The 11,749-nt window shown below is 46.0% G+C and overlaps 1 protein-coding gene across 1 annotated transcript in view; it reads right to left on the minus strand.

Annotated features, from left to right (window-relative positions):
• Nucleotides 1-359: 359 nt before the first annotated feature.
• Nucleotides 360-11,749, minus strand: part of LOC142586198 (uncharacterized) — a 104,051-nt gene continuing 92,661 nt past the window's right edge. Inside the window, exons 3-5 of the mRNA XM_075697452.1 lie at nt 11,436-11,741; nt 8,400-8,497; nt 360-4,130 (exon numbers count right to left, since the gene is read on the minus strand). Coding sequence (XP_075553567.1) covers nt 3,738-4,130; nt 8,400-8,497; nt 11,436-11,741 — 797 coding nt within the window. The 3' untranslated portion in view covers nt 360-3,737. The remainder of the gene's footprint in view (nt 4,131-8,399; nt 8,498-11,435; nt 11,742-11,749) is intronic.

Genomic DNA, 11,749 nt, shown 5'->3' on the forward strand with positions numbered 1-11,749 from the left:
CCAACAATTCGAGCTTGTGTTTACCTTGGAGGTCGTGCTCACTGGAATATAAAAAGAAGGACAAGTTATTTGCGCTTTCCATCCGAGTTGTGTCCTATATAGGTGATGCCATGAAACCCATAAATGAGCACTGTGATTTTTCCGACAACCCATACTGCGGTGTAATCTTTCAGTTCTAGGTTCTGTCTTGGAATTGTCGTATGCTAGAAAGGAAAGGAGGCAGACGATGCCTTGCCCTGATGAACGACCGTCTATGCACAATTCTGTTTGGCTTAATCGCACTGGATTACACGGCGGAGGGGGCTGCTTTTGATGCGTCTCAGGAAGCATGTAAGGATAAAACCAAGCACGTGGTCCAATAAAATTGAGTAAATGTATTTTATTATCTCAACAACCGACAGCAGTGGCAAAAAAGAAAGGATAAAAGGTTTCCTCGAGCAGCCTAACCGACATCAGCCGCTGTTAAGGAAGTGCAACGTGCAAGTGTTTTTTTAACAGAGCACACAAGATGAACAGCACTGCGGTCACATGGCCCAAAAGCATAATCCGATACGGCAGTATATAGAGGAACGAAAATAATCTATGCAGAGACGCCTATACACATGTACAAATAAAAAAGTAAACAAAGAAAAGCACACACATCAGTACAAGGAACAGCAAGCAGATAACCAAACAGTATTGCACCTAAGTGAAGTGTGTCTGTTGCTGTTTTTTTTTTTCAGAAACGTTTATTTTACAGGGTCATAGACTTTATGGGGAAGCACCTCCTATCAGAATACCCTTACCATTCTTTTTTTACAGAAAAAATGCGTCTTATACGACGACTCATGCGGTTATTTTTCTTAGAAAAATTTGTCATCTTGATTTCACGCGAAATTTAGGCTGCTAGGTGGGCTTGAACATTAATGAGGTGTTTCCCCTAAATGTGGACGACCCTCTAGGTGACGCTTTGTTTGAAATTACTAAAGAGCAGTAGTAATACCGGACTGTTCGCTTTGCTTACCTCAAGGCAGCCGCGATCAAAGCTAGCTATTTGTGTACAAGCATAGAGTTATCATACAAAGAGAAATACTTTAAGCTGTTACTTCGCTGACGTCCTTGCAGAAAACAAATTCACTTGTAAGTACAGACCATATTGAAAATATCTGCTAAGTGAAACAAATGCGGCCGCCAGACTAAAACTTGCCAAGGGTTCACATAGCCATAATGCACTCTTCTGTGCCTCATAATACAATGTGTATTCGTTGTGTTCGTTGGTAGAGCACATAACCATTCAAGGCAAGCAAGGTTGAATATTTGGGGTAGAATGCGACCTTGCCAGCCGTGGAGCTTCTCTGTTTGCTAGGAAAGCAGTTTGTTTTGCTATTTCGCACCAAATCTTATTCCGGTTGAAATAATTTCTTCTGCATTTCTTCATCACTAGAGCTTTTTTTTTTAATAGAGCAACTAATGACGAAGCAAGGCACATTTAGCGTGAATCGAGCGATTTACTCGTGGTAGGCGGGCTCTTGAGCGTGCAATTTTCGCGGTAGCTGTTTATGTACACTGTCAACTTTGCTCCAATTCCCCAGCAACACACCGGCACAGCGAGCAAGAACAGCAAACAGCTCTTTTCTAACATGAAAGACGAACAGCCAACAAGAAACCGCAACCAAAGATTTAAAAGTGCCAACATCAGGTGTATTGCATTTGACTAGCAATAAAAAAAAACAAAAAGAACAAAGTACATATTATTAAAAATTACACAATACATCGCGGCTGAAGACGCCAGTTTTAGTGACATTATTAGCAAAACTTTCCAATGTTGCGCATTTTATAGCACCTGTGCAACACCATTGTGGCAATTATAAAGGTTAGCAGGACTTACACCATGTGCTCACTGCCCTATAGTTTGTCACCTCAGCTGTAGCTAACGTTGATAGAGCGCAAGCGGCTCATGAACGGCGTTGGTATTTAATCACCGTCGTGGCCTATGACTTACCAAAATTTTAATAAATAAATTTAGGCCGGCAACCTTGTAACAAGAAAACAGGCACCATGCATTCCGTGACAAAGAGGGGCCAGGTGTCGATCGCGAAGGTTTGAAATTATTTGAGAGCGGTCCACAGTTTAAGACATCTTTTTCTACCAGTAAGAAGTGATTTGGCTACATTATTAAAATAACATGACGCAAGAATAGCCACAGAAAAGCAAGGCATCCTTTGTACAAGCGCTTCTGAAGGTAAGTAATCGTGACGTAGTAGGTAGAAAGGCCTTTATACAGATAGACCGAGGCCAACTGAACGTAAGTCAGTGAACAGGTTGCCTCATCAGTGCGTCACAAAAATCTCCCGCACAATGCTTGGTCCAAAGTAATCGCGCATTGTTATCGGGAAATGCTCGAATGGCGACACAAGCCTGTCTTAATGGCTATCATTTAATTTATCTGTGATCTCATACAAAATATAAGCCTTTTTCGTGCAAAATATCAAAGGCACTTGATAGCTCAATGTGTTCTTAACTTAAAGTGCCCGAGTAGATTGTGATGTGAGGGTATCCATTTGGAAGTAAAGGTAGCCTGAAGCCGATGGCCTAAATTGCATTGATGTTCTGTTAGAGAGATGCACAGAATCTCTCATATTAATGTTAGCTAAGTTGGCTTCTGCTGTAGAATGCGCCACAATAGCTTAAGAATTTCGTTTCAATTTTCCTACTGGCCTCCCAAATGCCAACTCACTCCATCGTACTGCAAGATCACTTGAAAGAGAACAAATCGTATGGTAACGGGCAGCTTCGGGTCATCGTGGAAACCGCAATATGACAACCTTTTCGCAATGTCAAATAACAAAAACAAAAGCATAGCAATCGGTTGACTACGCCGAAACAATAAAACGTAGTGCTTTTTTAGCAACGACCTTCCTACTTTCTACTCAATAACAGTTCTATGCTGTCTCTATTTCTTTACATTTCTGCAGCTTGATACAACAGATTGGTGTACAAGTTTCGCTTCAGCGGTAAAATCCATTGGATGTGCTTCGTTTAGCGATCGGAGAAGATATCTTCTTTAGTATACCATTCATAGTGCCGAGAACAGATCATACGTCTCCCGTAACAGCTCGGTTATAAATAAGCGAGAACAGGACATTATGCGGCACTTTGCCCTCACAATTAACGTTCATTCCTCCTCCTCCTCCTCCTTATAGAAGTCGACGGTGCAAGTAGAGTCTAATCGATTACAGCCCGTGCAGCTATATTTATGCGAAATATGCTGCCGGAAAACGCAAGGCTAAACACCGGCTCTGCTGAATGTCAACTAGAATAAGCTAATTTTAATCTGTAAACTGTGTTTGTGAATGTTGAAAGTTAAAGCAAGGTGAGCGTTGAGGTTTCTCGGCGGCACCGTTCAATATGGCTGAGCAGAACGGCATACCTCTTGCCAGTTCACTCGGCACCGGCCGCGGACAGAGCACTGCGCGTATTACGCGATCGTTGGACGGAATCGTCAGATATGACAGCGATCGTAGGCTACGGCGTTAACGACCGCGCCGCACTTTTCGCGAAGAAACTGAGGTGACAGCTGAAGAAGCAACGAGCTGATCAACAGTGACAGCGACAAGTTCTACTCTCTGAGAAAACGCAATTTCAAAGCAGATTTCTACATTTTTTTTTCAGTCTTGAAATATTCGGCGTGTGCACAACGAAAAAAGAAAAAAAGCAAATGAAATGGCACGGAGACCAGTTTTCGGACAAAATGTGAACTAGATAACGCGCGTGGCAGTAGGCCAGTGCCGACAAGCGCCACTAAAAGAGAGTCCGAACGTGGCCCCGGTGGTGTGTAATACATCTTCATCACCACGCGAAGTAGTGCAGACACGTGCAGATGATGGCTGGGCGTGGTGCCCTTCGTCGTGCGGAGGCACCGTACTCTCCGTCGTCGCACCGTTTCTTGACCCCCCCCCCCCCCCCGTCCCCCGTCCCTTTCTTTCGCACGTGATGTTTGGTCCCGCTTTCCTGTGCAGCGCGCGCTGGTCCGCCCTCGTGGACCAAGGCGGATTTCCCCCAAGGATCTCGACCCTTGCTGCTGGATGGTCGGAGACAATCGCCACCGGAGTGAGTCGATGGCCGAGGATGTATTCCGCCTCCAGCAGCAACTGCGAAGAGAGCATAATGATGGAGTTGCTGGGCAAGTTGGTTGCTGACAATTTAGAGCACTACACGGGCCCGGCCGTCCGCAGCGTTTTCCTACGGGCCCGGGTCGGGCTCGGGCTTGAAGCCACGGGCCTGAGCCGGGCACGAGCACGCTCGTGAAAGGGCCTGAGCAGTGTCTTCGAGCACACGCGAACATTATGCATAATACATGGTCCAAGGCATTCTGTGCCAAGCTGAAGTGACATGCGCAAAGAGCTGGCTCTTAGTTACCTTAGCAAAGAAAATAGAACGACAGATGAAGTTCTAATTTTTTTTTCTTTTCCACAAGAACGAACCACTGTTGTGATTGCACTATTACAACTCACGATAATATCATGTTATTTTAGCACTAACGCCAGGGGTGTGTCTGTCTACTTGTGCGCTTATGTTATGCTGCATGCTCGTGAATTCGCCTGTTGGTATATATTATCATTATCATTATTATCGTTATCATGTATATCTTGGCATGCGAAATGACCTCATAGGACCGAATCGCACGATCAAGGTAAATGCATGCGCGCCAGCAGAAGAACAACAGCACAGGCAATGGGCCAGATCAGTGATGTTCCCATGAGAGGAACAAAAATTGTGGTCTTTTGTTGCTTATACACTGCAGCTGACAGACCCCGAGAAGGTAAGGCTGACAGATACGGTACAATCTGTAAGTAACCTTTTTTTTTACTTGCACGTCGGGATTGCTCTTGAACACACGGGCCTTGGCTAAGCTTATTAATGAACACGTGGGTGATGCTTGGGCCCGGGCTTGGAACCGCGAGCCCAGGCCGGGCAGGGCACACTCATGTACGCCCGGGCCCGGGCTTGGTATCACGGTCCCTGGCAGGGCCCGAGCTGTGTTCTAGCTGACATTAATGAAACATGGTTACAAGCGCTCAAGAAAGCAAAACACTAACACAAAACACTAGCACTAACAGATGCGCGCTGTGTTTTTCATGTAATTATTCAATCTTGCTTAAGGATGTAATCATGAAATAAATGCTCATTCTTGCTCATTTACGTCTTAGTTAAAGGCAAAAAAACGTAACTACATGCGCTAAAGGCCGCATGTGTTAGTAAAGGCCTCCTGTAGCTCAAACGGAAGTAATACAGACGTTACAATGCCTAAACGTTTGCAGACAAGGCCCCACACTGGGTGACCAAAAGGTTTATGGTTTCATGACGTCCTCTTTCTGAGCTGATATGGTGGTTGCACCAAGAGCATCATAAGCTTCAAAGTAACACAAAATTTCCTGATGATTTTCACACGACTTCTTGAGTCTTACTTACAAGGCCGCACTCCTAAGCTTTGGAATCTGTGAGTTAAGCTTTCGTGCTAGCCCTATGGGAACTTCCTGTTTTCAGCAGGACAGCATGCACGGTTCTTGTGAATTCGTTTAGTAACAAATGCTGTACGTTACGCTTTTATTTTCTGCTCGATTTATGTCGCTCTGCCAACTCAATAAATCATGGAAAAAGACGACCATGTCAATAATGCACTGCTTTGGATTTTGTTCGGCAGCATTTGTTATACCGACTTTTTTTTTCTGAATACTTATTTTTGTTTCTCGGGTTTTACGGCCAAACCCACGATCCGATTATGAGGTACGCGCTATACAGTGTCTGCCTCCTGATTAATTTTGACTACCTGGTTCATTGTCGTGCACCCTATGCACGGTACACGGGCGATTTTTCGCATTTCGCCATCATCGAAATGCGACCGCCGCGGCCATGTTTTGATCCCGCGACCTCGGTGTGGGGACACATATATGGTGTCGCGCTTCGAAGCGCGACCCCACAGCCGCTAAGCTAGCACAGCGGGTCGTGAGGAATGTCTAGATATGGCAACTTGAGTACAGTCTGCGGAGCTAGCAAAAAGAACTACAGCCACAAGGAGAGAGAGGGATTGCGAAATAGAAAGGGCGAGGATTCTAACCAGAAAAGCGCCTGCATGGTTGGCTATCCTACGCTGTGGGAAGGAAAAGGGGAAATCTAAGGAAGAGAGAGAAAAAGGAAGGAAGGGAACACGCGGTGAATGTGTGCTCGCCCGTGGACACGCCACGCTGTCAAAGACGTTCGCACAGGCCTGTGGTTATATGAAGAAGGAAAAGTGCCTGCGATGCCCTGTGGGCGGGCGAGTGGTTGGGATGATGCTTCTGAAGCGCCTGAGCGGACAGCGTCCAATCCTACGCTTGTCGCAAACTGTCGGCGAGTGCCTACAGCGGGCCGTACGATTGGTGCATGATACTTGGGACACCCTGTATAAGCAAGGCAAGAGTAAACACGGGGGTCTTTTGCTGTGCATCTGCCAAGTGGCGTGTCAGAGTCTGCTCTTACGTCGCGGCCTGCCGTAGACACGACAGTTTTAGAATAACTATCTTCAACACATTGACGCTCGCAGACATCTTATAAATGTGGCATAAGCTTGGTCTATGACGTCTAGCCCCACAAGATTACCTCATGTAACCTTTCTGCTTTCTCTGATACTAGTAGTAAACTTAGTAGCAGAATTTCGATGGGGGCGAAATGCGAAAACACCCGTGTACTTAGATTTATGTGCACGTTAAAGAACTCCAGGTGGTCGAAATTTCCGGAGACCTCCACTACGGCGTGCCTCATAATCAGAAAGTGGTTTTGGCACGTTAAACCCCATAATTTAATTGAATTTTTAAAAGAAAGAAGCGCGGGATCGCCAGACAGATACATTTGCAAGTTTGATACATTACACAGTGGTCTCCGTAGACGAGATTACGTGAAATGGTAACCGGTTATAACACGTGAATGGTAATCTACCTTCAAAACATTGGTCACATCTTATGCCGGTGTCACACGGCCGCTTTCGATCGCGATCGAGGCCGATCCGGATCGAAATTCTCGCCCACGATTGGCTCCACCTCGCAGCTTGTGCAAAAGAGCCAATCGCGACCGAGAAATTCGACACGGATCGAGCTCTATCTCGATCAAAAGTGCACCATGTGACACACTTATTACTTGCTGACATTGACACCGAGGTCGAGAAATATAGCGGGAAACGACAACTATCCAGGAACATGTTCCTATGGGTGGGCAGCGCAACCCGGACGAAGGACGAGAGGAAGTACACAACACGAGCGCAGACTAACAACTGGTTTATTATTTCAAGCAACGGACTATAATATACAGAGAATGTAAACACGTGTAAAATGACGTTTACAAGGGTGTTAGCCTATCTTGCCATTCAAAAAATCAGCTTCTTTATCCTGTAGAGTGATAGAAGGCTGGCTGACGCATGCGCCTGAGTTCACATGCATGAAGTATAAGCCTCTACAATCTCGCGGTTAGTTTGATGCATATTTTTATACAGCATTTCCGTTTGTTCAAACATGGGTTTGCATGAGCAAACTCTACAATGCGCGGCCAGATTCGAACCTGTTTCATTCCTGATCGCACCTTGGTTCTCCCTAAGGCTCTAAGGTGCGATCAGGAATGAAACAAGTTCGAATCTGGCCGCGCATTGTAGAGTTTGCTCATGCAAACCCATGTTTGAACAAACGGAAATGCTGTATAAAAATATGCATCAAACTAACCGCGAGATTGTAGAGGCCTACCTCATGCATGTGAACTCAGGCGCATGCGTCAGCCAGCCTTCTATCACTCTACAGGATAAAGAAGCTGATTTTTTTAATGGCAAGATAGGCTAACACCCTAGTAAACGTCATTTTACACGTGTTTACATTCTCTGTATATTATAGTCCGTTGCTTGAAATAATAAACCAGTTGTTAGTCTGCGCTCGTGTTGTGTACTTCCTCTCGTCCTTCGTCCGGGTTGCGCTGCCCACCCATAGGAACATGTTCAGTCACCAACTCGCCCAGCTTGCCGTCTTTATCCAGGAACAATTGAGCTGGTTTTATTGATATAAGAAGAAACACTAGCATTGTGTTGTATTCCTGTGAATTTTTTTTTGCCTATCGCTGTAGTTAAAAAGCTTTATTCAGACAAACTTTCTCAAATATAATTCTAGGTGCATGATAATTCCCTTACTTCTTATTAAGCTTGTGGAAGTCACTCTCCGCTAATGATTAATTTTCATTCTGGCGTGCGTCAATGAGAAAAAAATACTGACAAGAAATATCTGGTGCTGCTTATGGGCACTGATATGACTTCCGCATTCGAGTACGTCGAAAATGCCGCACGCGACACTGTTTGAGGCAACGCTATTCGACCGCCTACGGCTTCGCATTCAGCCATGCTCACTTACCGGACGAGCGCCCTCTTCTGTCCATCGAATTACAGGTGGACGAGGCAGAGCCCGAAGACCAGCGTTGCGACCGACAGCGCTGCACCCATGCTGGCACCCTGGCAACGGTGAATGAAAACCGCATGTTAGCATAGGTTCTGAGGTAAAACATGGAAATTCACATGCTGGCATCAATTCATTAACTCGTAAAGATAAAACGAGGCATAGATGGTGACCGGGATACAGTCGGGCACACTGTGTCAGCGAGAATCTTTCAGCGGTCAGGCTGAAGCTTCGTTACTTCGAGGTGATGTAGGTGAGAGAAAGGAAATCAATATAAAAGTAACATAGTTAAGCGCAAACCATAATTCGCAAGTCCTTTTCTTTCGGCAGGAGCGCTATGCTTCCACTAAGGGTTCACCGTAGTCTTTGCTACACTAGGCTGAATTTTTGCGCAGGTTATTGCAATCTGCGGTGAGCGAACGCGATCGTGCCCCTAGCCACTGCGTTCCACAGCCTTCCTCTCTGCTTACTGTTGACCGCGCCATCTCAATGCTGTAGTGGCACTGAACAGCGTAATAGTGCCGTTTTATAATCGTTGGTGGTGCTACGTCTCCTCTTGACTCTGCACATAACTCATGCTCATTTCAAGTAGCTAGAGCTGTTTCAATCTACAGACGCCTCGGCAAAGAAGTGTATTGAGTTGAGCGCGCCGTTTGAAAGAATAAATGGCTGGCAAGGTGCGTAAGGGATCGTTCCATACAAAACGACCTAGCCTTTCTTCAACTTTTTTCGATACCAAGTAAAAATTTATCCTGTCTTTTGGCCAGTGCGAAATGCCATATGTAATTGCTTATTCATGCAAAAAGAAAAAAAGTTGGTTTTCTGTTGTTAAAGCTTAAATGATGTGTGAAGAATACTTTTTTCTTTCTTTTTTTGCGAAGCTAAACAATACACTGGCGGCGTTGTAAAAGTGCTTACAGCACATCATGGAGTAGCCCTTAACACCGAAGTAAATTGTGTTTCAAATAAATAGGTAATGCAGCACAATCTTCTGCAGAAGCAAATGTAAACAATTACTGTTTTCGAAATCTTTTTCCAAGTTAGCGGCAGCACTATGGCAAAAAATTATCCATTTGCGCGTGAAGCCCTATAAAACAAAACGCATTTAGAAATTTTCTTACCTAACATTCTTAACCATGCTTTCTGAAACGAGCTATAAATAGCACACTTTTTTTGCAAAATACCCTCTGTTCGGAGTAAAAAATAAATTTGGAAGACTCGCATAAGGCCGGCAAACCTGTGGCGCAGTCAGAAAACGTTGGTTTTCGACCGCCATTGTGAGGAATAGACGCGGGCAGGCTGTAGTGGGCGGTTGCCTTCTCCACGGCGTTCTTGCATCTCCTGTGCTTTTTCTTGTATCTTTTCAATCTTATTGTATATTTTTCTTTTTCTTGTATCTCCTGTACTTCACAAGGATACCGCATGCCCAGCTACAGCTACGTGCAACTATCTATATGCAAGCAGTGTGTCTATATGTAGAGTTATGGCCGTACGGTAGATCAGAGCAGAAAGTTCAATATGGCGTTCCTAGCACTGAATTTAACTGTGAACTCGGCAGCTGCGTGGCTGTGCCGCCTCTTCACACGCATTTCACGCTAACTGTAACAGTTAAGTGAAGCAGATCTGATTCATGGGTTACTGAGCATGTTTAAAGAAGAATGCGCGCAGCGCACACAAGGCTGTAGTTACCCGTTTTCCTCAATGAGCTGCAGTACCATCGTAATCAGCCGCGCAATTCGAAAAAATAAAAAAGAAAGCCATGTAAGCGACACCAGTCACGTTTCTTGTGCAAAGGCTGAGACGGCAGGCATGGGAGGCTGCAACGATTTGACGCGAATAGCGTATGGCCGAATAGCGCTTGTATTGTATTTTAGTCTTCTGTGCGACCAAAGTAACTGCATCGGACACGTCACACAGCTACACCACCGGTAAAAATAAGAAGAGTAGACAATGCTCTTTCCGTTGCGATCAAATAAATGTGATAGACGTACACAAGCTTCACGATCTACGTCATACTGCCACAAAAAAAAAAGTACTCGAGCTGAAACTATAGCCACAGGGCTGGAAGCTTGTGTTGCGCTCCTCGAGATGGCGCTTCGAGGTGCTCCCGCGCGTCACCTTTCTGTGGTTAACGTCGTTTGGGGGGAGTGGGGGGTGTTATTACGCAATTGTTCACCTAGTGGGCGTTCGGATTGGCCGGACTGGAGTAAACGTCAGAAGGAGACAGGCGCTATCAGCCAATCAGCACTTTAACAGAAGACGAAATGGACGTGTTCACTAGATGGGCACTCGCAGAAAGCCCCCTCCCCCCTCCCCCCCCCCCTCCCGCCGGTCTCTTCCTAACGCAGGTGCCTACGCGCACTTGGCCACTCCCGTCGATTCATGCTGCTGGCCCAGACTTAGTGTGAAGAAGTATACTATACATAGTTTTAATTTCTCCGTGAACTTGCTAGCGTTTACGAATTATCGAGTTATCGAAACCACGGACGGTACCTATTTTTAAGGCGCCAAAAAGCAACACACAGCACACAAGAGAGGACAACGGGACAGGCGCTCTGTCCCGTTGTCTGCTCGTGTGTGTTGTGCGTTTTTTTTTTGGCGCCTTAAAAATAGGCATAATGGATCAATACCAACTTGCCCAGCAAGAAGTTCTCTTACACCATGGACAGTAGTAGCAAAGCTGGTAGCGATATCTTGGGACGCTTTGTCCAACTACAATGAATTTGAAAAAAAAATATGTCGCATGAGTGTCTTTGTCGAAGAAATAGCATAACGGGACCGCCCGTTATCGATTATGTCGCTAACAATTCTTTACGTCAGCAGTTAGGTAAAATACGGTAACTCACGAGCATTATTAGCTTCGTGTGCTGTCTGGTATCTGTACGTCACATGTCGCTACTAGCGCTGTTGCTACCGCACAACTCAAGAGTAACCCGGTGTTCAGCCAACGGTAACCCGTTTTCGGACACGCTAAAACAGAGCAGATGAACTCACGCTTGGCTTGGCCGTGGTGGTAGGCGGCGCTGCGGTCGTGGTGTTCTCGGCCACCTGGTTGTGGACCCCCGGATAGGTCCCCTTCGTGCTGCTGGTAGCCATCGTGGAGGAGGCAGTGGTTGTAGGCGCCATCGTTGTTGTCGGAGCCACCGTCGTGGTGGTCGTTGTTGTGGTCGGCGCCATCGTCGTCGGGGCTTCCGTCGTAGTAGTCGTTGTGGCCGGCATGGTCGTGGTTTCGGGGGCGACGGCTGTTGTAACAGATGGCTCGCCTGCCGATGCCAAACCCGTCACTCCAGCCTCGTGGGCCTGTAGGG

This window comes from Dermacentor variabilis, chromosome 6, assembly GCF_050947875.1.
Source record: "Dermacentor variabilis isolate Ectoservices chromosome 6, ASM5094787v1, whole genome shotgun sequence".
NCBI lineage: Eukaryota > Metazoa > Arthropoda > Arachnida > Ixodida > Ixodidae > Dermacentor > Dermacentor variabilis.